The sequence below is a fragment of the Eutrigla gurnardus genome, assembly GCF_963514095.1.
Source record: "Eutrigla gurnardus genome assembly, chromosome: 18".
NCBI classification, from domain to species: domain Eukaryota; kingdom Metazoa; phylum Chordata; class Actinopteri; order Perciformes; family Triglidae; genus Eutrigla; species Eutrigla gurnardus.
In genome coordinates, this window is record NC_139929.1 from 23,946,165 (window position 1) to 23,972,836 (window position 26,672).

Sequence of the window (26,672 nt, forward strand, 5' to 3'; positions counted from 1 at the left end):
ACCTCAACCTCTAGGTTAGAAATGAAGACGACCACAAAACAAACAAATTACTTGCACACCTGTTCGAGACGATATCCCGGACGAGCCCCCATTTTATGTTACAACCCCTCCAGACACATAAAAATAGCGGCACACATAAGGGTCAGGAGGTATTGGTTACCAGACTTGGTCCGCGGCAACGGCCCCACACAGTCAGCAATGACATGGCTAAAAGGTTCCCCCACCACCGGGATGGGATACAGCGGGGCGGGTGGAATCACCTGGTTTGGTTTTCCAGTAACCTGGCAACTATGACAAGACCTACAGTACTGAACCACTGTAGACTTTAATTTAGGCCAGAAGAAGTGTTGCAAAACCCGGTTGTATGTCTTGGCTATACCCAAATGACCTGCCCAGGGATTGTCATGTGCCAATGACAATACCTGTTGGCGATATGGAACAGGTACAACCACCTGGGTCACCACACCCCCTGGTCCGCTGAAGTGAACGCAGTTACAGTCCCTGACTCTTATCCGCTCCCACGGATGGAGGACTGTATAGATAACATCGGTTTTGCAAAGTTTGTCAGTAAACTTGATCTTCTAAAAGGTTACTGGCAAGTTCCGCTAACCCCTCGTGCTTCCACCATCTCAGCATTCGTAACACCTGATGATTTCCTGCAGTACAATGTTTTAGCCTTTGGTATGCGTAACGCACCAGCCACCTTCCAAAGGCTGATCAACACTGTACTGTCAGATGTTCCATCTTGCAATGCCTACCTTGATGATTTGGTGATATACACGAACACCTGGGAAGAACATATCAGTACTTTAAGATCTGTGTTTGACAGGCTTACATCTGCTTCGTTAACTGTTAACCTTGCAAAGTGTGAGTTTGGTAAGGCCACAGTTACCTATTTAGGGAAGCAGGTGGGGCACGGAACAGTTAGAGCGCTGGATGTCAAAGTTCAGGCCATAGCTGGTTTTCCTGTGCCTATGACCAAGCGTGAGCTTCGCCGGTTCATAGGCATGGTTGGCTATTACCGTTCTTTTTGTAGGAATTTCAGTGCAGTTATAGCCCCATTAACTAGCCGGCTCAGCTCAGCGCGACAATTCAGCTGGTCCGCTGAATGTCAACATGCCTTTGAGAGCGCTAAGGCGCTGCTGTGTAGTGCCCCGGTATTAGCTGCTCCAGACTTCGCACGCCCCTTTAAGTTGGAGGTTGATGCGAGTGCTCTGGGAGCTGGGGCCGTGTTGCTTCAAGAAAGTACGGACGGACTTGATCACCCTGTCTGTTTCTTTTCGCGCAAGTTTCAAAAGGCCCAGCTCAACTATTCTACCATAGAGCAGGAAGCTCTCGCGTTACTCTGGGCACTCCAACACTTCGAAGTGTATGTGGGGTCCAGTTCTGTTCCTGTGCAAGTGTATACTGACCATAACCCCTTGGTGTTTCTCGCAAGGATGTATAATCAAAACCAGCGGCTAATGCGCTGGGCCCTCGTCATCCAGAGTTACAACCTGGAGATAAGGCACAGGAAGGGTACTGATAATGTGCTGGCAGATGCCTTATCGCGTGGGCATTAGAGACTTAAGGGTGTGTGAAGTGGGTATTAACTCGGCTACACGTAGATGTACAATGTGTGTGGTTTAGTTGTTTAAGTGTGTGTACGTCAGGTTTGTTTTAACAAACATGTATATATATATGAAAGGCAAATACATGTTTGTTCTTGTGGTGGGCGCTGTGCGAGAGGTCCCGGGTTCAAATCCCGGACGAGCCCCCATTTTATGTTACAACCCCTCCAGACACATAAAAATATGTGTCCAATAAATGTGCTAAGAAGTAGAAATAACATAAACCAAAACCCCAGGTAACCAAATTAATAATAATCTCGAGTGGATGAAGTGCAAGTAAATGAAGACCAAACACGAGTTAGACAATTAAGTTGCAACTTATATTATTGAGAATAATTACAAACAGCACTGCCAACACAAACAAATACAAAGTCACATGACCTAGGGGAAAATTGGATGTTGTCAAAAACTTAACAAAACAAACTAGAAAGTAAGACAAACTATCTAACTAAAACTAATGCAGGTAATTAAACGACAAACACCAAGCCCTGACTACCTACACTGCAAGAGGGCCAGGAACCTGACCAAACAAAATACATTCAGACAACACCCACCTGACTGGTGTTACTAGACAGAGGAATTTCCCTACGTGTAAATGTATAGAGGCCTCTGTCTGGCTACCCCTAGGCCAGGGACTTACATAAAAATATCTGTAAGCTAATAACAAGCACACACTAAACTAACAGGCAGTGAGCTCACCAAAACATGGAGGAGAAGCCCCGGAGAGGCATGCTGCGCACAGCCTTAGATCCTCGGGCTGGGCCCTTCTAACTGTTCCAAAGTCGAGGCTCAAAACCAGAGGTGATCATGCCTTCTCCACCAGGATCCCTTGGCTTTGGAATGACCTGCCCGAAGAGGCTTGCTGACTTCTTTTAAATCTTTTTTTAAAACACAATTTTATAGACTTGCTTTTATATGATGTTGCATTTTTATTTGATTTATTTATCTATTTTATTGACTTTCTACTGTCGTTCTACCTTAGCTTAACTCTATCCTTTCTCCTGCTTTGTTGATGTATATATTTGTATATGTGTATAGACCCGTATGTGCTTTGTAAACTGCTGTTTTAAAAGGTGTTATATAAATAAAAAGTTATTATTATTATTATTTATTATCATTACATCAATCATACTTGGTGCTCAAACAGTCAGATTGATGGACAATGTTTCCTTTATGTTGAATATTAACTGTTATGACGGCAGCCATGTTATATGTGTAGCATAAATGAGCTACAACTGCATTTGGTTATGTATCCCTGTGTTGCACAATGACAATAAATATTTTTTAACTGGCTGTAGTGTAGAAGTGAGGAGACACATATCTGCTGCTGAATCAGCTGTGACTGATGGAGGTGAGAAAGACAGGGTGAGACAGCTGCTGTTGTGTTTTTCCTGCAAGATCATGCTGGCGTTGAGGGATGAAGAGCAGGAAGGAGGAGGAGGAGGAGGAGGAGGAGGAGGAGGAGCTGCTGCAGCAGCCTCCAACCTCCAGTGGGACTATGAGCCCTGCCAAGGTTACAGCCTCTCAGAGGAGAACCGCTTCTGACTTCACTTGTCTCCACTGTCAGACAGAGAGCATCTCATCAGGAGCCACAATGACACAACCAGCGTCTAAAAAACAGGGATTTAAAAAGTGTCGGAGCGCCACCTTCAGCATCGATGGCTTCAGCTTCACCATCGGTAAAATACTTTTTGTTTCTCTGTGGTCTGTCTGCTGAACAGATGCACTTCTTTATCAAGGTTCATATTTGAATTGTACTTAGTACATTTTCCTCTGTTTGTGTCAATAGCATAAAACTCATTGAAATTGCGTTCTCTACTGACAGCTTTAAAGCCAAAGTTGGTACGTTTAATAAAACCAGCTTTTTATCAAACTTGATACTTGATATTCTGACAGTAGTACATGACACAGATAAGCTGTGAATAAATGAGGTTCCTCTGCCTCCTTTAAGTTGCCTTAAGGCTCCATCACGCCCAAAGAAAATCAATCAATCAGGAGAATGATCTCAGCTGTCAATTGCTGCTGGTGGAGCTGTTGATCAAACAGTAATCTACATGGTAGAGCTCATCAATGTTATTGCATTGCCTTTTTTTGGCCCCAATGATTTCAGTAACATATTTAAGTGAACTGTTTAGGTGTAAAAAGAGAGGGTGTGACCCAGTAACCATAGTGATCCCAGTCATTACAAGTACCGTCCGCTATCCAGTTACCAACCAGAATTATTATCTACTTCATCCTGCCTTCATTTCAAGTTTATTTTATTAACATTGTGTTATTTTTAACCCATGTTCAGCACTTAGAGATGTATTGCACATTCCAATTATTTATATAGCACAAGTCATATAAATCAAGTTTTCCTTATTGAAATCAATAACATGACATCTATAAATGCATGTCATATTCATGAGTCAAAATGTAAAAAAAAAGAAGAAAAAAGATGACCTACATGTTTATAGAATACTTTTGTTGAGAACAGGATAATGTTATCCAGAAAGAAAAAGAAAAAGTGGTAAGACTTTACCTTCTCCACCACCACCCGGTTGTCGAGCGCCGTTATTCAGTGATGTCCAGCTGAGCAAGTGTGCAGAGCAGTGCAGCCAGTGCTCCTCCCACTCCGCGAGAACTGAAATAATAATTGCCGTACGTCCATCTCTGTCCAACTTTGGGTCTGATGCTACCGCAGTCATCATCTTTTCCATCAGAAGAAGCTAACAACAGGAAGTAAGTCGAAACATTTGTGCAGATTTTTCTCCTCTGCTGATCTTGCGGTGTTTTCGGCGAATTTCTATAAAAACAAAACACCACTTCATTTCTGGTTAAAAATGCATTGTAATGCGCATTACTGACATTTGTACTGAGTGAAATATACTTTTTTTGTAATGCCTCAGATTACAACAAAAAGTAATGCATTATACTAATGACATGAGTTTTGTAACGCATTACTCTACATGTATTCAAATGTGTGTGTCACAGCAAACAAAACAGCTCTGGTTTAAATGGCCTTGTCAGACTTTGAAACCAGGATGGCATGCGGATGCAGTGTTTTCGGCGAATTTCTATAAAAACAAAACACCACTTCATTTCTGGTTAAAAATGCATTGTAATGCGCATTACTGACATTTGTACTGAGTGAAATATACTTTTTTTGTAATGCCTCACATTACAACAAAAAGTAATGCATTACACTAATGACATGAGTTTTGTAACGCATTACTCTACATGTATTCAAATGTGTGTGTCACAGCAAACAAAACAGCTCTGGTTTAAATGGCCTTGTCAGACTTTGAAACCAGGATGGCATGCGGATGCAGTGTTTTCGGCGAATTTCTATAAAAACAAAACACCACTTCATTTCTGGTTAAAAATGCATTGTAATGCGCATTACTGACATTTGTACTGAGTGAAATATACTTTTTTTGTAATGCCTCACATTACAACAAAAAGTAATGCATTACACTAATGACATGAGTTTTGTAACGCATTACTCTACATGTATTCAAATGTGTGTGTCACAGCAAACAAAACAGCTCTGGTTTAAATGGCCTTGTCAGACTTTGAAACCAGGATGGCATCGAAAGTTTGGAGATGTATTTTTACCTACATATCTATTCACCTACACATCAGGCTTAAAGAGTAGTCCCACACTATCAAACAGCCACAATAGCAATGAGCACTATTAGGCCCATGCAAACATTAAAGATCCCATATTATACTGTTTTTCATCAATTTCACACAGCTGTCAGAGGATCAACAACACTGGATTTGATATGCATTGCAGCTGTCTAAAAGTTGCTCAATTGAGCTCTGCTGAGAACAGGCTGCCATCTTTCTGATGGCACACTAGTCCCTGGGACAAACAGTTACCTTTGGGCCAGCTTGGCAAGGTGTGGGTACTTACATGCCTCAGATTTCCACCAACCCAGCGGTTCATCAGACAGTGGTAGAGGTGGAGAATCTTGATATTGCTGGACCTACTTTTCAGCCTTGGAGTTAGGTGACGATGGGTTCGGGGAAGATCTGGCGTGCTGGGATGTTTTTCCAAGGAGGTAAGCAAGTGGAGATCTCCTTTTTTGGTGTGTGTGATGGTTTGTCCTCATCACTGATGCCATCAGCAGGAACACTCCCCTCAGTGCTTCCTCCCTCCTCAACGTCAAAATCAGACTGCATTCCCATGTCTGCACCCTCCCGTAAGGCAATTAAGCATTTGGCACACCTTCATTATTATTTTTGTTATAAATAAAAACATGTTCATCACAACATCAAATCATCAGCCACTATTCATTTTAAAATGTCACACATCTTTGCACATGGTTGGATGTACAGATGACATTTTTCTACCAGTAGTGTTAGGGTTGAAACTTTAAAGGTACAAATACAACTAGAATTCAAATTACCTAACTACTGTTCAGTTTTTACAAGTTGTAATTACCATCAGGGCAGCAGCCTTTGACACCACCATGGCATACGTCTCCTGCACTTCTGGGGGTGACAAGAAGAGCATCGACTTAAACCTGGGGTCTAAGGTGGATGCAACATCGAGGACGTTTTTCTCCTCTGCAGACATGTGGCGCTTTGATAGGTCTTCATGGATGGCACGCTTTATGTCTTTGATAAGAGGGGCATCCTCAATTGTGCTGAGTGTTTCACTCAAAAGTTGGTACTAGCATTGGATGGAGGGCTTTCACAACCTCTTCTGCATTCCTGATGTCTCCATCAGTCAGGGTAGAGATGTCAGTGGTATTCTTTCTGACCTTTAAAGAAAGAAAGAAAAGAACAGAATGAAGGTTAATTAAAACCAATTTAATATATATTTTGTTAACAAATTAATATATCATTTGAATTATTATATATCATAAATATATATCATGTTAACAATAATATATATTTTATATAAGTAAAACCATTTTTTAAGTTGTATATCATTCACAAATGTTGAAACACATCACACACTACAGATTTTCCATACAATTCTGTAATAAGATAGAATAAACACCTTACCTCTGGAGATAAGAGGGCAGCAGTAACAGCAGGCTGTTGCTCCAGAAACCGGCTGACCATCTCATAGGCACTGTTCCAGCGGACAACATCAGTTATCAGCTTGTGGTGCGGAAGGCCTAGCATCTTCTGGTTCCTCTTCACGGCCTCAGCTGTTGGGCTGCTCCTGTGGAAGAACGTACAAATTCTCCTAATCCTCCCGAGCAGTCGAGCGACATTTGGCAGTTTCAGGGCACGCTGGACTGCGAGATTCAACACATGAGCAAAACAGCGAACGTGTAGATATCCGGTAATCTCAACAGCTACGGACATATTCGCTCCGGGATTTATTAACGGAGCACCAGCCGGATCACCCAGGGCCATGACCGGTAAATTGGGCTGCACTCTCTGTGCGCGCTGTGGGTCCGTGCGCGCTGTGTGTCTGCGCTGTCTACCCGTGCTCTCCGTGCGCGCTGTCCGCGCCTTCCCACGCTGTCTGTTCGCGATGTCGGTCCACACTCTCCGTGCGTGCTGTGGGTCCGTGCGCGCTGTCGGTCCATGCGCGCTGTCGGTCCGTGCAGGTTGTTGGTCCATGCCGGTCCGTGTCGGTCTGTGTCGCTGTCGGCACGGGCTGTTGGTCCTGCTGTCGGTCTGTCCATGCTCTCGTCAGTGCTCTCCGTGGGTCTGTCCGGTTGGCGCTGTCTGTCCGCTTTCGCCGTCCGCGCTGTCGGCTCTCAGCGCTGTGTTGCGAAGCGCCCCCCTTTCGGATTTCCTATCATCCTATCATCGTGCAGAGGAGTTCGGCTTATGCAAATGACTCCTTTCGTTACGTAACGAAAGGAGCTGAATCTGAACAGCCTGTAGGAGCACCGTTTTACCAGAGGGTGGGCTGCAGAGACCATGCAGGAGTCGCTTGTTTTCCTCATCCTGGGAGTTGACAGGCTCAGGGAGGACCAGTTTATAGGTGTAGAGACCAGAGAAAACCTGTTTTTCATAATATGGCACCTTTAATGTATCATTTCACAATTGAATACAAATATCCAGACTACTTTCTTTACTAATCTGCTACTGGACAGGTGGTCGAGTGTGATGTCATATTTTACATTTCACCCGTTCACACACACACACACACACACACACTACACTGATACAGATACATGCAAGGTGCCCATCAGGATTTAATCTAACACATTCTCACACCGATGGCAGAACATCCAGGGGCAATTTGGGGTTTGGTATCTTGCCCCAACAACTTCAACATGTGGTCTAGAGGAGACAGCGATCGATCCACCAATCTTCCCACTGGAGAACTACTCACTCTACCTCTGAGCCACATAAAGTCATTCCATAAATTACCTCTTGCAAATGTTTAGGGGTTCTTAAAATCAATTCTAAAACAAACAGGGAGACATTGAAGTGATGTGATGCTGTCTGTTATAACCGGTGAGAAGCCTTCTGTTCTGAGTTCTGAAGCAACTGGAGGTAGGAGAGTGATTTGTGATTGAAGTCAGTAAAAAGAGAGTTACAGTTGTCTAGACAGGAAAATATGAGGGCGTGAACTAATTTTTCGGTAAGACTTTATATAAAGTAGACACTCCTCACCATTAATTGATGCTTAACTAATACCTAGTTAATGAGAACTCATGTAAGACTCATGGATGACTCAGCCATACATTAATGGTTACTCCATCAGTAACTAAGCAAAAGTCAGTCTTAAGCATAACTCAGACATGTTTCTTAATATGTATTCATACTATTAATTCATTAATTCATTCATTATTTAGAGCCCGTTCTCCGAAAGCATTCAAGAAAAGATGAAAACAAAAATGACTAAAACACAGTGCTGAGCCTTTATATACCAGGGTTCCCCAATTAGTTTTCACTGAGGGCCAAATTATGTCCAGGTTGCCAAGTCGAGGGCCAAATTGTCTGTTTGTTTTTTTACCACTAAACATTGTTTTATGTGCAAATGTTATGTTGTTGCTGCTATTATTAGAAGTATTATCATTGTAATGATTAGTACTACCAGTGGTAGTTGGTTGTAGTAGCAGATATAGTAGTATTCATAGCCTGTGTTGAGGGACAGATAAAAAATGCACATTTGAAAGAAAATAAGTCCAATATCAATGATTTATTTATTTGAATGCTCCTGGAGAATATTTTGATCAACAAAATATGACCAGTTTGATCAACAACAAAAACAACAGCACTACAGTAAGTGGTGCACAAGAGGAAAAAAAGATTGTATAGCAGTGGAGTTTTTGATTTTTGTCTGCAGTGTCTTCATTTTGTCTTGCAATTTGCAGACGGTCCCTGCGCACTTGCCTGGCTGCGCATAGAGATCAAGTTCTCCGTCCAGCTCAGAGGAAGGCTTATTTTTGTTTTGGTCCTTGTAGCTCGTAGTCTATGATATTACGGTGGGTCAGAGGCATCATTTGTGTTTGAAAAACGTTTCACTTCAGATTTATTGATTCCGGAAGTTCGAATCTGTGAATATATTTGTAACTTTACCGAACTCTTTATTTCACCTTATGGCAGGTTATTGCATAATGTCATAGTGAAGTGGGTGACTATTCCTCAGCCTTCCTTGGTGTATTGGTTTTGACATACGCACACGCACTGTCAAACTCGTGCCTTGCCATGGCGACGGGGGAAACCAGAACGTTGATGAGCCAAACCAGCCGCGAGGATTTCCCCTTATAATAAGCGCTGCTACCCTCCTGTTTGGGCCTATCATTAGAGCCGCGAGTTGAGTCCATTTGCCTTGATAAAATAATTTTGGGCGAACATTTAGACTATGGTGGTGTGCCATAGTCTCGTCAATGTGTGGGAAACACTGACATATACACAATACAGAAAGTGTTGTTGTGAAACACATTCATGTCTGTGTTCACATTAGCAGATCAGTGTGCATTTTACAGTGTGTGGGAGTGTTTGTTTACTGACTGCTGTCTCCATGGCAACCAGAAGACATTGGGTAATGACTGACATCATTTTGCCTGGTGCAAATGTAAATGTTTGTGTGTTGTCAGTTGTTAGGGTGCTGAGCTCAGGGAGTCCTTACCACTAATGAAGAGTCTCTTCTTTTTCCTAATTCCAGCTGTACACACTCTCTCTCTCTCTCTCTCTCTCTCTCTCTCTCTCTCTCTCTCTCTCTCTCTCTCTCTCACACACACACACACACACAGTAATTCTTTGGTCATTCTAGGTGGGGAGGCTGAGGTGTCCTCCTGGCTCACACATTATTTTGTATTTATTCTGGTAGAGAACACAGGAACTAATTTTCTTTGACATTTATTTTCTTTCATTCTCAAATTACTTTATTTCTTAATCTGAATCGGTTGGTGCTATGGCAGGGATGGGAAGATACAGGATTTTTTATCCCAGATTGGTCTTTTCTTGTTCCCAAAATGTAAGATTATTCACTGCTGTACAAAACCTACTATTAAAATACCATTTTAATTGCACAACTTTAGATGAACTAACTACACTCAGTGATACAATTCCTGCATAATACTAGGTAACCACGCCCCCCATCAACTGACAACAACCCCTTCTCCACCTGGGGCCTGTACTACGAAGCAGGATTTGGGCTTAGCGAGGTAACTTAAAGCTGGGGTATGTAATGTTGGAAAGCTAGCAAGAGAGTGTCCCCCCCCCTCCCGTCAGTGAGTCCGTCCAAGCTGATTCTTCCGGGACGTGAAGGCTGTGCACTCGCGCTTAGGCGGGGAGGGCGGGTGCAGAACTAGAAATGAAGGCATCTGATTGTTTTTTTTACTCTGACCAATCTGCGCCCCTCGCACCGAAAGGCCCTCCCCGCCTAAGCGCGAGTGCACAGCCTTCACGTCTCGCTGATGCCGGAAGAATCAGCTTGGACGGACTCACTGACGGGAGGGGGGGGGGGGGGGGGACACTCTCTTGCTAGCTTTCCAACATTACATACCCCAGCTTTAAGCGTTAACTCTGGGTTTTCCGTCCGGTTTTCCGAAGTGAACGCTGGTTCACTTCTTACCAGGGTCGATCGTCATGGTAACTTACACTGCAGAGCTAACCTGCTCCAGAGCAGGTTATGTTACTGAGATAAGAGATCAACGTGGAGAAAAACACCGCCTACTGACCAATCAGCTCTCTTGGTACGCGGATTAAAAAAAAAGAATCTCAGTGGATCGTGAGAGGGTCTCGTAGGAGAACTATAGTGTTCAGAGACCGGCAAAACCCTTTTGTCTGTCCCTGACGGTGTTTTATATGAGAAATACAGATTCTCATCGGAGGGAATGGCTTTTCTGTGTCAGCGTACAACCTACTGACCACTTTGAATTATGTTTTTATATTTATTTGATTTGCTCCCAAGTTCGTTTTACACCACGCCATAAGAATACATCTCGGCAACACATTCATTTGTTTAAAGTTATATTTTCTGCCTTTTATTGCGGGAGGACAGCGTGAGAGTTAAAGGGGCGAGAGAGAGGGACGACATGCTTTAAAAGAGAACCGCATGGGGGATTCAAACCCATCACCGCTGCAGGGAGCCTCGGTACATGGGGCGGTAACTCCACCACTGAGCTACCAGCGCACGTATAGTGATGGTTCGGAGTAAAATGCACCCGAGGTCATTTCCACCATGACATCCAGCCAAATACCCCCAAAGAAGCATTTTTAGCGATGGTCAACATTGGTCAAGATAGGGCTATCAGCCGAATGGCTTAGTACTGGCACGATGGTACATCTTGTATATCTCGTAAATTACCCCACTAATAATGCATGGAATGTTACCAAACTTCTGAAGTAGTACAGATAGGGTCTGTACTCACAAAACGAGGCATTTGAAAGTTTGTAAGTACACCAGGAGTTAATTTAAAAGAATATGCCTGATAGCTTCTATCCTCTGCTGCTAACGCTACCGCTGCGTCGACACCACTTCCGTGTGTACCCAGCTGTTTCCGTGACGCAAGTTTCACGCGAGAGTATGAAAAAGTTTCACAGAATTTTTATAAATGCTTGTATTATCAGGTCAAGTGTTGACAAGTGTTGACCTGATAATACAAGATTTTTTAAAAATGTGTTGACCTGATAATACAAGCATTTATAAAGATTCAGCAAAACTTTTTCGCTTGAAACTCGGAGTAGTGTTTATTACGACCATGAATGATGACACATTATCGGTGTAAATGCAACAGGTGCCGGTCGGATTTCTCTCTCACCCCGACAGCAGTACGTCCCCGATCCCAAGCTTCTTGGCGATCGCTTTCCACAATCCCCCCCTCCCTGCAGACGCCGCATCTTCAGCCAAAATCTCACTCTGAACTCAGTTAAAAACTAGAGAGCCCTGCTCCATACCTGAACTGCTCAGAGCAACAAGCGTCTTGTCCGCTCGTAGTTTCAAACGCGGAAGTGGGTCGGGACAAGGCTGAGCAGGAGCAGGAGAGTGAGCGAGGATTGGATCGGAAAATTTAGCCGGTCCGCATGGCTGCTAAATTTTGGCTCAATTGACAAATCTTTCAAAGCGTAGACCGAAGCTTTAAGCTGGATAACTGAAAGATACCCTGGGTATGTTGAACTCGCTGAGTAGTATACCGTAAATCCTCTAATATGGGCCTTTATTTACTCAAGCGCATTGCGGCCCAGGCCTTTATTGGAAGGAGGCCAGAATTAGAGACAGGCCTCTTTTTCTATTTGAGCAAAACGGACTACCAGTAGAATGAATAAAAATGAGATTTTGTGTCTATTTGAACCTATAAAATACTAGGTTAATTTATTGAAAAAGTCTCCTCTTTGGCTCCGCAGCTGCCATATTACCATAAACAACGTTAACCACTTGCCAGTATTGCACGCTTGATGGGCTGCCACTAGGAGGATGATTGACAGGTGCTCTCCTTCATACAATCACGTGCGCACTTCATGGCTGCACCTGATTGGACGAATGCTTTCACTGGTGCCTGTCTGCTCCCAGATTTCAAACCGACCAACATGGCAGCTCGTTTGGAAACTTTCTCTTATTTTACGAAATAGTTCACCGAAATGTCTTTCTGAAAACATTTTATGCCAGAAATAAGCTATGCAGTTGCTGAATCTGTCTTTATTTTAGATCGACAACGGTCATTTTAAAATATTTTTGAGAGCTTGCGGCACCCCGTCTCTCAAAACTCGCCGTGACGCGAAGGCATTGCACGGCTTCTTAAGGGCTGATTATGCTTCCGCGTAGTGATAACGCAACGGCAACGCAACGGCCACGCAGTTGCTTGGAGACCGTGATGGTTCTGCGTTGGGTTTACGTGTCGAAATGCAATTCAATGCCACACCGGGAAAGGGCGCTATGGTTTTTATAAAGACTGACCGACCGACCGAGACTCTTGGCGTATATCGTCGTAGCCTCGTTATAGCGTATTTGTTTACTTTCCGGCTTTAAACGTCCACAATTTTTCAGAACTTGGTGTTTTATTTATTTGTGCAAAAGCGAGAAGGTGCAAACAATAAAACGAGGTGCAAACAATAAAAGTAGCCTATTAAAAGTTTAAATGGCGGTGTATATGAGTGGAAACCGGATAGCGGTCTCCAGCGGATGTAGTTAGCGGACCAATCACAGCCAAAGCCGCTGCGTTGGTGTTGCGTTGCTGTTGCGTCGCCTCGACGCGCGTCTAGGATTTTTGGGAGGCACACGTCAGGCCCTTGCGTTGACGTAAGGGCGGTCCGCAAGGACGTAAGGGGTCCGCAAGCCCCCTTGCGTTGTGTCGACGCGGAAGCATAATTCAGCCTTTACATACCGTAAATCCTCTAATATAGACAATGGGAAGCATGGAAATAATGTTGCCTGTGGACACGTCCCCTCCATTAGAGACCGGCCTTTATTTACCTCCGCCGACAGAGAGAGATTTTAGAGACCCGGCCGGTAATAGAATACAGGCCTATATTAGAGGATTTACGTTAGCCATGTTCCAGAAAGCAGGCTCAACCAACTGAGTTTCTGTTCAAGAACAGCGGTTCTGAATTAGTTCAGTATGTAAACTCTGAGTTACGCGCGTGCCTGCCGACTCTACAAAGCCGTCATTGTCGAGCTCCGATACTACGATTCACCATGGCAACCGGGAGAGAGTTATTAGATATTACTTAGTGTTTTTGTAGAAAATGAGCTCATCCTTAGAAAGATAGTTGGCGTGGCAGACATTTACAGCCCGACTTAATGCGTATAATTGCATAAACCAGTCAATTGATCTAAAGGTGATTAGTCTTTATTTTATTTTCAACCTCGCAGAGCGACACTGTGGTGTAACATTTAGCAACACTGCCTACGGTGCAGGTTACAGGGGTTCAACTCCTGTAGTTCACAAAGTAGCACAATGAACAAATAATAATTTTCATATAGGTGTAATCCCCCAGGCACAAAAAGAAAGTGGCTTCATCTGAAAATTAAGCATGAGAATATTGCACAAATACGTAGACTAAGGCGTATGCTTTTAATCATATTTCACATATTAAACAGTAAATATATGCGGCTATTTCAACAAAGAAATGTCCTTTTTCAGTAAACTCCCATCCATCCATCCATCCATCCATTGTCTACCGCTCATCCTGTATTCAGGGTCACAGGTGGGCTGGAGCCGATCCCAGCTGTCATTGGTTGAAGGCAGGGTACACCCTGGACAGGATGCCAGTCTATCACAGGGCTAACACATAGAGACAAACAACCATTCACGCTCACATTCACACCTACGGGCAATTTAGAGTCATCAATGAACCAACCCCCAACCTGCATGTCTTTGGACTGTGGGAGGAAGCCAGAGAACCCGGAGAGAACCCACACTTACATGGGGAGAACATGCAAACTCCACATAGAAGGAACCCGGGCCGACCCGGGAATCGAACCCGGGACCCTCTCGCTGTGAGGGGACAGTGCTACCCACTACACCACCATTCGCAAAAAATCAAAGGAGGTCTGCAAAGAATCTGGATTATGTCCACGATATGAAATGTTGAAAATGTCGGGAATATTGTTTAGATATGTGATTGGTAGGAAATGCGGTAATTTCCTTCCAAGTAATCAAAGTCCTCTCCTGACATAAAGCTTTTAGAATCACTTTTATTTCTATATCGATTAGGTTGACGAGGAAAGGACGGCAATTTTTTTCAGAGTTGGTTCAGATTCCTGAAAAAGGCGGAGACATGTAGGAGAAACTCAGGGTTTGTTGTAGAAAACCTGCCAGGGAGCAGGTAAGGTTCACAGAGTCAGTTACTATGGTAACTGACCTAAAGGTTGAGTTCACTCTCTTTCTGGAATGGAAAACGCAGAGTATCCCTCTTCACAGGGTTAACAAACTCAGAGTTTCAGGAAAACCTGCTTTCTGGAACGGGCCCCATAGCCGACAACAGCTCATCCTTAACCACCTGCTTCTTACCTTGCTTAACAATGGCAACGTCAAACATGTTTAAGTCTGTCCTTAGTACACCATTTCAATTTCTCATGCTTTGGTGCAAGTTCAAGTGTTCCACCAGGATGTTTTTATTTTGTGCAAATAACAAAATTAAATTAACCGAGTTTGAATGTCTGGCCAAAACAAACAAAAGAGATGAGGGGAAGTTAGCCGCATGCCGCGTCTGCGTGCTCCGCCACTCGCCGTTTTGGTCCGGATGCATGGGCTCCGTCTCGAGTCCACGTACAGACTCTCTCGCTGCTGCTGCGCTGCTCGGTGAACCACTTCCGTGCCAGGCTTGGCCTAAAGGCAGGAACACACCGGCCCAACCGTTGGACGTCTGAAGCGTTTGGAGAGGCTCGGACGAGATCGGGAACACATATGTTTGGTGCTGCGTCGGAAGCTTTCGGAGCCGCGCGGACGTTGTCTGATCAGACTGAGCATACGAAGTCTGAGGAGGTGGGCTGTTGGACGTCTGAGCCATTGGATACTCTGATTGGCGGTGTGCTAGCGAATCAGAGTATCCAATGGCGGTGTGTGGGCGGGGCGGAAGTGACGATGGTAAACTCCGTATTACTCGTTCCCTACTGAGACGACGTCTTCGTAAAATAATGAGCCCGAGAGCACACAACGCGAGTGTCACCCTAGCCAGAGTCATCTTTCCAGAAATGCCAAGTATTTAGTCCACAAAGGTCTTCTCGAGTCGAACGAATACTGAACCAAGACTGTGTGTGCATTGTTTTTATCTGCACTCCGTTCCATCATTTCCTGTTTTCCTGTTTTGGAGTACTGGCACGAGACTAGCGCCACCCGCTGTTAAGGAGGCTTATTGCATCTCGCGCAAGCGCAGAACGTACACGCTGCTGTGTTGTCGGAAGCACGTCGAAGCGGTGTGTACAACGCAACTTTTCTGCCGAACGGGTCAGACGAGAGGCAACAGAGTGGGCGGAGAGTGGTCGGATAAGGCAGTTGGACGTCTGGGCGGTGTGTGGGGGCCTTAAGCCCTGTAGCAGCCTCAATCACCTGGCCCAGTGACAACCCTAAGGTACTGTTATCATTCTGCTAACCCTGCTACTGGGAGGTTGCTAATGATGCCACGTAAAGGCAAACAAAGAAAGGTGTTGGACATGGGGAAAGAGAGTGGCAATGAGCATGAAAATGGTGTGTCACTGGTAACTGAGGGAGATGTGTCAGTGCTTCTTGACATGGATGCAGTCACAAAGCTGGTTACACAGTTGTTGGACCAGCAGAAAACACATTACACAGAATTATTGAAGAATATGACTGACCAAGGTAACAGTTTCATGCAAATGATGATGAAAGCCACTAATGAGCGCCTAGACACCATGACAAGGAATATCCAGGAATTAAAGGACAGTATCCAGTTCACACAAAAAGAAGTAGATGACATCAAAACCAAGGTCAACAAAAACACCAATTACAACTATGATCTGGAGAAAAACCTCAAGGTAGTTTGTGATGGACTAGTTTGTCTTGAAAAGAAAACTGACTACATTGAAAACCAATCTAGGCGAAATAACCTTGTTTTCGAAGGGATTGAGGAGGCAGCTGATGAGACCTGGACTGTCTCCGAGGCAAAAGTCCGTGAGGTGCTCACCAAGGTGCTGAAGTTAAATCCTGAGCATGCGAATTCCATCGCCATCGAGAGAGCCCATCGGACAGGAAGGAAGGACAACAGGAAGGGGAGGAGTCGACCAGTTGTGGTGAAATTCAGGGATTTCAGAGACAGAGAGGGGATCCTCGCGACAGCAAGAGAGAAAAGGAGTATGAAGATGAGGGACACAGGTATTTATATCAACGAGGACTTCTCAGACTTGGTGAGACAGAGGAGGAGGGAGCAACTTCCCCATTTGAAGGAGGAAAGGCAAAAAGGAAACATTGCCTATTTTAGGTATGATAAACTTATTGTTCATCCTCCAAGGGAACGACCAGAGAGAGTCGACCTCACAGGTCATAACATCAGCCTTCCACTCAACCATCAACCTACTGTCTCTACCTCAACCCCAAAATCGGTGACTGGAAAAAATAGAAGTAAATGTGCTGAGTAGATGGCTCTGTTCTCTCAGGTATGAGAACTATTTGTTTTTATGATTTTATTTTAACTGTTCATGGACTCTAAGATAAGTATCCAAGGAAAAGGCTTATTGATTGCTCATTTATGCATTTGCAGCTTAAGAAACAAGAGCCATGAATTAAGTTCTGTGATGCTGCCAAACAATATTCATGTAATGGCAATATCTGAAACCCACTTAGACCAATCATTTAACAATACAGAATTAGCTATTGATGGATATACATTATATAGGAAAGACCGAAATCAATTTGGAGGAGGCATAGCTTTTTATATCCAGAATCACATTCCTGTAAAAATTCGTAACGATTTAATGTTGCATGATATGGAGGCACTGTGGGTTCAGGTTCATCTGCCACAAACCAAACCATTAGTTATAGGATGCTGTTACAGACCGCCGAGTGCGGATATGAAATATTTTGACAGTATCTGTGGAATTCTGGATAAAGCTTGTGATGATAACCGTGAATTATACTTTGTTGGTGATTTAAATGTGGATTGGTCATCTCAGTGCAAAAGGCTTCTTGCTGTAGCTAGTGCTTGTAATCTAACTCAAACTATTACACTACCAATGAGAATCAACACAAATAAAAATGGACGATCATCATCTAAATGTATAGATCTCTTTTTCACTAATAGTCCTGAACAGTGCTCTAAAGCAGTCTCAGTTGTGCTTGGTTTTAGCGATCACAATTTAATTGCACTAAAGAGGAAAACCAAGGTTCCCAAAACAGCTGATACGATTATATATAAAAGAGCATATAAGCACTTTCAGCAGGAGCTTTTTGTGGAGGACGTAAAGAACACTAACTGGACCCGGATTCAGCATTGAGTATCTTCATGAGATTATTTATGCCAATAGCACACAAACATGCACCTTTGAAAAAAACAACTGTAAGGGCAAAATGTGCACCATTGATAAATTGTGAATTAAAAAATCTAATGGCTCAACGGAATGCAGCTAAATGAGTGGCTGATTCAAGTGGCTTAACGTGTGATAAAGAGAATTACTGCAAATTAAGAAATCTGGTAACCAAACTAAATAGATGCAAAAAGAAAGAATATTACGAGAATAAAATTAAAGACTCTAAAAATGACAGTAAAAAAACTATGGAAAACATTGAATGAGATAATGGGAAGGTCTTCACACCAGACAAATTCATTTATAGAAAGTAACGGTGTTTTCTTAACAAAACCTGTTGAAATTGCAAATTATTTGAATAATTATTTTCTAAGAAAGGTTGATGGTCTCAGAAAAGGCTTAATGCCAAGCGATGGATCCTCCTCATGCACACTAATTAAGAAATGTATGATGAAGAATAAAAACCTAGACGGTAAACTGCTACGACTTGCAGCTGCTTACATATCAGCTCCGATTTGTCAAATCTTTAATAGATGTTTTAACTAACGGGGTTTGTCCAAAGATTTGGAAAGAGGCTAAGATAATTCCAATACCAAAGGACAATAAATCTAACTTTACAGGTGCAAACAGCCGTCCAATAAGCATGCTTCCGGTTTTGAGCAAATTACTAGAAAAGATAGTATTTAAGCAAATCCAAAATTACTTTAATATAAATAATTTTTAGAACACAAGTGCACAGCATGCATACAGAGAGGGTCATTCAACCACCACTGCTCTAGCCCAGCTAACTGATAACTGGCTGAAACATATGGATAATAGGGAAATGGTAGGCACAGTTCTACTTGATATCAGTGCAGCTTTTGATGTATTAGATTGATCACTAAATTAGACAGATATGGATTTAGCCATACAGCACTCTCCTGGATGATCAGTTATCTATCTGAGGGATCACAGAGAGTCTTTTTCAATGGTAGCCTTTCGGACTCTAAGAAGATTAGCTCTGGAGTTCCACAAGGGAGCTGCCTTGGCCCTTTACTCTACTCTATTTACACAAACGATCTACCTCTTGCAATACAAAATTCCACTGTGGCTATGTACGCGGATGATACAACTCTGTACAGCACTGCTTCTACCATAAATGAACTAGAATCCATGGTGAATCAAGATCTAGAGAGAGTATCTAGCTGGGTGAAAAATAACAAACTGCACTGCATGAAAAGTGGGATTTTCGTCAGTTAGCGGCCCTGTAAATTGCCGTGGAGGTTCAGGTTTACGACTGCACACGGCAATTTGCAGGAAACACCGAAAACTGACGTGAATTGACGTGGGCCTTGCTTGGCAGTTGTCCCCCCATGACCCCCCTCCCCGTAATCCTAATCCTTTTCTGAAAGGTGTTAACTTCATTTCATCTTCATTCAAAGATATAATTTAATTTCATCTTCATTCAAAGATACACAAAACAATTTGCTTCAACAATTACTTTTAATCAGGCTTTGCCACAAAGGTAAAATGTACATTCATGCAAACAACATCACAGTCTCCTAGAGCTCAACCACTGTGCATAGTGGCATGACTACAGTGACCCTTTCTTTGGTCTTGCTTAAATGCACAGTGGATGTGTTAACCACACATCTCCCAGCAATGCGCTCAACAGGCAGAAATGATGCTGGGTATGACGTGTCTGTTCCCTGCAAGCTCCAAACTTCTATTGGCTTTCCATAAAAATGTCTGTCCGGATGGGGATGAAGCCAGGAAACTTGCGCAATAACATGTTTAAATGCAGTACCTTTTGACACAACATTAACAACTATAAACTGCTTTATAATGGCTGGTCGTAGTTCTGCTAGAGGGTCAAGGATGGGTTCATAGATCATAGATCTCGGCTGTGTTGCGAAATGCCATACTAACGTCCTACTCGTACTTAATTGTGACGTAAATTTGAGTACGTAGTGCGTTCACATACAATAGTATGTGAATTTGTGTACGCGAGAAATGCCCGGATGTATACTGCATTGGCAAGAATTATACAGAAAGTATACAGCGGACCTTGCTAAATCTACTCAACTTCCCCAAAATGCATTGCGGCTCGTCTGACTTCTGAAAAGTTTTGGATAATGGCGGACGACTGCGGTGATTCAGCCCGACACAAACCGCGTACACATGTAAGTATACTGTAACATGACTTTTATGTTTCCAGCTGACTTTTAAATCGTATTGATAATGAACGTTACTTTATTGTTGTTGGCATTGTACGTTAACGTTACGAATCGAAGGTCCTGCCAGCCGGCTAGCCTACTGACGGTAATTTACCATAGGAGTTAGCGAGCGCAAGCGAAGCGGAAAATGTGCCGTTTTTACCGACGTTAACTAATAATATAGTGCTTATGTTAAACCGTGGTTATATATTTACGAACGGTGATTAATAACGCCGTGCACCGTTGTCCGTTAAAGGGACGGATGCAGACACCGGGCGCCTCATTCAGTGGAGGGAACGTTGAGGAGAAGTTCACCGGCAGGAGGAATGCTGCTCTGAGAGGCTTCACTTAAGAAAATGTGGTTTAAATGTTATAATTCTTATATCCAGGACTGCTGGAGACTCTGAGGATGTCCCAGGACTGCTGTTGCCTCTGAGGATGTCCCAGGACTGCTGGAGTGGCTGGGCTTCGTCGCTGTCACCCCCATCACCACCGTGGAACTATGGACATGGAACCCATCTGTTCTGTTAGTAAGCAGTGGACGAGGTTCTCCGTGGAATGCCTTGAAAGACAGAAGTCCTTCCTTAAAGAGGGTGAACAATCCCAAGATTGCGGTAAGAATATGTTCGGTGACTGCTAGCTAAGCTAAAATTAGCAAAGCAAGCCCAAGCTAAAAGTAGCTTAAAAGCTAATAGTCCAAGCTAAAAGTAGCATAGTAGCCTTGTAAAAAAACAAGAGAGAGGAACCAGTGTAACGTTAAGTTGCTTTGTTAAGTGTATGTTGTTGGTCTTTTACAGGAAGCAGTACGCCGTCTTCACAACTCGGAGACGAATTGTAGGCGCTACGAACCGGAGCAAGGGTACGATTTAAAGAATATGCTTACATTCTGCTGTATAAGGAAATAGATTTACATTTACATTTACATTTAGGTCATTTAGCAGACGCTTTTGTCCAAAGCGACTTACAATAAGTACATTTGTCAAAAGAAGGAAACAAGGAAACCACAACGAATCATTGCCGATAAAGTAAGAGCTAAAAGTAGAACAAGTGTTAGGTCCTCATCTGAGTAAACTAGTAGTTCAAGAGCAACAGTGCTACGGTCAGAGTGCTATAGGTAAGGGTTTTAGATGCGTTAACAGTAGATACCGATCTTAACTGTTCATTTTGTTTTCACAGACGAACCTCGCCTCATAACGAAGCTGTGACCTCTTACTTGCTCGGAGCTTTGTCCGCAAGTCCGGATTTCTATGACGCTGATAGTGACGCCATTGTGTGTAAGTAACTTTTACTGTTTTCTTCTTCCTTGTTTTAATTTTACTGTGACTTAAGTTTTCTTATTCATACCACTCATTTAATTGTTTTCCAGCTGCCTGTAAGACATACTATGAAACGGTACCGCAGGAGCTTCAGACACACACAGCCTGATCTCGCATCGCAGGCGGAAGCTGTGAAGAGGTCAGCTCGGAGTCGTTCCAGGAGAAAGAGGGTAAGACTTATTTGATTTATTAGATCCATTTTTGGTCAATGTGACCAAACCTACCTAAACCTATTTTTCAGGTGCATTAATAGATGTGTTGTGTCCATGCGCAGTGCATCGCGCAGTACTGATTGTCTTTATTGATTGTTTTACAGCTGCTGGAAGCGAGACAGAGTGTGCTTGCTGGCGATGAGGTGGACCGTTGGAAGTGCGCCACCACAGACATGATGTCTGATGAGGAGGACGGCGTCGTTGGCGGGGTGTCTGGATGGATTGTGCGACCTCCATCCTCTCGTAGCCAGGGGCTCACCGAGCTCTGTGCGACTCTGCAGTCGCCATTAGAGAAGACTCCCAAGTACAGGGCCACGCACCGCAGGCGGCTGTAAAATTGACCAAATTTGGACAGAATGTCGCCAGTTCATTTGTTTGTTGTGTGGGCAAATTTGTACAGTTGTGTGTTGTGTTGTCAATAAAGCTCTTTCTTTGAATACTTCCTCCTGGCAATTTTTCCTTTCCTCAATAAATTCATTCATATTTATATTTATAAATATATAAATAAATACAAATAAATATATGTGTGTGTATAATGTATAAATATATAAATATATATATATATATAAACATATGTATATATATATATATATATATATATATAGATCTGCTAACCAATCACTAGTGATTATTCTTGTTTAAAAAACCCAGTGTGACCAATAGTAACACATCTGCCAACGGGGGTGGGGTTTACATTTATAATGACTCATCAGGTTGACCAATAGTGACAGATCTGCCAATGTGGGTTGGCTTTACATTTATAATGACCAGATCTGCCAACCAATCACGAGCAATTATACTTGTTTAAAACTAGTGGTTTCATCCAATCCTGAGTGAGGATATTCAAGCCATCTCTGGCCAGGCGCAGTTTCGCTGCTATTCATATGCTAATTAGAGCCTTCGCTGTGGTTCGTTTCCGACCATTTTCGGCACAGACGAACGCGGCGTTCGCAGCCTGTAAATTGTCGTTAACTCCCGAAAATTAGGGAGATTTCTGGGCGTTTACAGGGACGAAAATCCGACTTTTCATGCAGTGCTGGTCCTAAACATCTCCAAAACAAAATGTATTCTTTTTGGCTCGAAAAGTATGCTTATTGGTGACCCACAGCTACATCTATCAATATCAGGTATGGCAATAGAGCAGGTCAAGAAAACTAAACTACTTGGTGTAATGCTGGACGAACAGTTGTCATGGTCTGATCACATTGATAGCACAGTGTCCAAAATGGGAAGAGGCCTATCATCGATTAGAAAATGCTCTCATTATTTGTCATCCTCTATGATTAGTCAGGTAATACAGTCCTTGGTTTTCTGTCATCTGCAATACTGTTCTGTTATATGGTCTGCAGCAGCTAAGAAAGAAATACATGAATTGCAACTGGTTCAAAACAGAGCTGCTAGACTGGCACTTCACTGCTCAACACGTACAAATATAGCTGATATGCACTTCCGACTTTCCTGGTTCACAGTTGAAGTTAAACTCAGCTACAACACTCTGATCTTTTTTAGAAACATCATATTCAATCAGACACCTGCATATTTTTTTAACCAATTATTGAAGACTAGAGACAGACAACCATTACACCAGAAATGCCAGCTCTGGTTACCTGATACTTCCAACTCCGAGAACTAATCTACTCAAACACTCTGTGATCTATCGTTCAATAATGTCCTTGAACTCTTTACCTCCTCACATATCTCACTCACAAAACAAATTAACTTTTAAAAAACTACTCAAGGTTCACCTAATGCAGCTGACCATATGGGGCGCATGGCGTCTGTCCGACTTCCCATTTGTCCGACTTCCCATTTGTCCGACTTCCCATTTCTCCGACCATACATTTCTTAATTTTTACGTCCATTAGTCCGACTCTCTATTATCCGACTACCCAAAATTTCGACTTCCCATTTCTCCGACCATACATTTCTATATTTTTTTGTCCATTAGTCCGACCTCCCATTTCCCCGACCTAAGTATGCCCGGTGTTACGACTCCCAGTAATTACGACAGTGTATTAGACCGACTAATCCGGCCCAGAAGCAGGATAGACTGAGATATCAACTTGTATTTTGACGGCGCCACAGTGTAGTCAAAAGTGCGTGGGTCCTGCTCCTGTTCCTTTTATTTTTTAAGACATGTGCACAGATGTGATACAGTCAGTGAAAGCTTAATTAATAAACACAAAGTCTCGGCATCCGAAGGAGGAGATGCCTTGAACTGGAAGCAGACCGTGGTGGATTTCAATCCCACACTGTTGCAACTTTAGAAACTTTTATCCAGGAAAAAAAAGACTTACAAACACGGACCAAAACGGCTCCATAATACGCACAAAAATCCAAAAGAAACTAAAGTTAAAAAAAATAAAATTATAATCTCTGCATGACATTTTGTTCAGTGAAATCCACAGACAAGACGGCTGCAGAAGTAGGGCGTCAGTTTATTTTGAAAAGTGCTGGGGACAATAACCATATACTAGAGTTTGTTTTGAGGGGTGCTGGGTAGGCTGTTCCGTTAGTTTTGACTTTTGTTAACACTAGAGGTGACCCCGAATAGTCGTTGATTGGATTCGGAGGAGTCTCATTCACACCGATCACCCGGGGGGATCCCAGCCACTGCGTGGAACCCTTGGTGGACCTGGCGGACCTCGTCTCGTGTGGTGGGCATCTTTATGTGGGTCCGGGCACGACGCAGGAGAATCGGTGTCACAGCTGCCACACTCCGTGACACCGATGCCTTGCTGAGGCCGGTGCCGTCCCCCACCACCTCTAGGAAGCTCCCCACTGCGTAAAAACGCAGCGCAGCCAGGAGCTGCACCTCCGGGCTGAGGGCAAAGTTGCAGCGGGTTGCTCTCTGGATGTGTGGAGACAACAGAGTGATCAGCCGTTGGATCTCCGCACGGGCCAGCCGGTAGGCTACTTTGCCTCACCAGCCCGGTCTGACAGCACGTCCAGTGGGGAGAAGTGCTGATGCACGTATGCATTTATGGAAACCGTCTGGCTTCGCGCACGGCGACGCTGTTGGTTCGCCGCGAGAATGTGCTGTATTGCATCCATGGACTTTGGCTTTTTCTTTACTTTGTTTTTTTATGTGTAGTACTATAAACTCATATATGCAGATGTGTGTGGAAAACTTAAACCTGTAATTCAATTAAACGTTTTTTTTTTTTTTTTTGCGCATTACAACATTGAGAATTGTTTGTTCTTGTGGTTAATTGTAATATCCATTACTAGTATGATCATGTTTTTGTTTAAAATAGGGTCTGTGAACATCATTTCCTCATTTATTGATGCAGTCATTTGGGTACTTAATGAAACAAAATGCCTTGAGTCCATATTTATGTTTCTTCAGTACCTATGGCTGATGGTTTGACTAATTTTAAATAATATATTGCCCACCCCTGTGTTATTACAGTAACACTGGTGCACGTTGTGCGCAAATGATGCGCTGAGGTCCGGGTTGTTAGCGGAGCTGTCCATGGTGCTGATCGGCCTCTATGACGATGCGTCGCACAACAGGGCCAGGCTGCCTGGTGGAGGTGAAGAAGGCTAGCGAGGTGCTGGAGATAAACATGCGGGGATGGGTTATCATGATGAAACAAATGTTCGCCACCGTGAGTGACAGCAGAGATGAGGAGTTTGCCGCGAGTGCTGGTTGGATAAATCGTTTCCTCCGCCGCAACAACTTCACTTGCAGAAGACGAACAACTATTGACCAGAAGGATGCCAGAGAATTCACCGAGAAGCTGGAGAAGTTTGTGACATTTTCATCCCGGATTTTTGAGAGGAAGGAATTAAACGCCTGGTCCAAATAAACGCCTGGTCCCAAATAAACGCCTGGTCTGTTAAGTGATTGAAACAAATAAACGCCCCGGCTATTATTTGGTATTTTACGGTATGCATTAGTGTGTTTTACTATTGTGCATTTCCTTTTGCTGCAATAAACATTTGCTTATAAATCGTGATACAATGGAAACTGGTAAAAACAAACGTGTAAAATTACAGAAAGGAGTGTCAGGCTGGGAAGTGAAGTTTTGCTCAGAGGGAGAGAGAGCGGGAGACTGTTACTGAGTTTCATATGTTAACATCTGATTTGTCAGTGATTTATGATGCTGTGGTTTTAAGGAAATTATATAACAACCTCTGAGACCCATTGTAGCGTATACGCTACAAATAATCATGTTTTCTTTAGAGCGTCACAACTCCGTAATGGTTTACGCTAGAAAGATGCGGGTTATTTCCTCTTAAACTAGAGAAACGGGGCTAAACAACGGTACCCTGCTTGCCCATGTGAGCGATATATTTCTGACAACAAAACGAATGCGTAAAGTTGTAAAGATGTGACTAGATGTCTCCTTGTTTCCGCGGCGCATTTCTCCGTTGTGTTTATGTATATCGATCATTGTTTTTATCCGCCATCTAGCCAAAGTCCATGGCTGCAATACAGCACATTCTCGCGGCGAACCAACAGCGTCGCCGTGCGCGAAGCCAGACGGTTTCCATAAATGCATACGTGCATCAGCACTTCTCCCCACTGGACGTGCTGTCAGACCGGGCTGGTGAGGCAAAGTACCGGCTGGCCCGTGCGGAGATCCAACGGCTGATCACTCTGTTGTCTCCACACATCCAGAGAGCAACCCGCTGCAACTTTGCCCTCAGCCCTGAGGTGCAGCTCCTGGCTGCGCTGCGTTTTTACGCAGTGGGGAGCTTCACATTTAAACCATGACTGTGAATCTCCTTCGCCTCGAGCCTTTCCAAACTGACCCAGAGCCGGTTCGGTCCAAAGTCGGAATTCTGGATGGTCGGATTAAACCCTGGTCGGAATACAGAGATTATTTTGGTCGGAGCAATGGGCAGTCGGACCAATGGGCCTAGAAAAGTCGGATTAATGGGTAGTCGGAGAGATGGGCGGTCGGACTTTTGGGCCGTCGGACTGACGTATGCTCCCCGACCATATGACCGGGAATTCATTATTGGTATTACAATTAGGATTATTATGATAGTAGTGA

At 43.5% G+C, this 26,672-nt stretch overlaps 1 protein-coding gene across 1 annotated transcript in view; it reads left to right on the forward strand.

Annotated features, from left to right (window-relative positions):
* Positions 1–3,154: 3,154 nt before the first annotated feature.
* pde1ca (phosphodiesterase 1C, calmodulin-dependent a) overlaps positions 3,155–26,672 on the forward strand; it is a 190,595-nt gene continuing 167,077 nt past the window's right edge. The window contains exon 1 of the mRNA XM_084033837.1: positions 3,155–3,289. Coding sequence (XP_083889963.1) covers positions 3,205–3,289 — 85 coding nt within the window. The 5' untranslated portion in view covers positions 3,155–3,204. The remainder of the gene's footprint in view (positions 3,290–26,672) is intronic.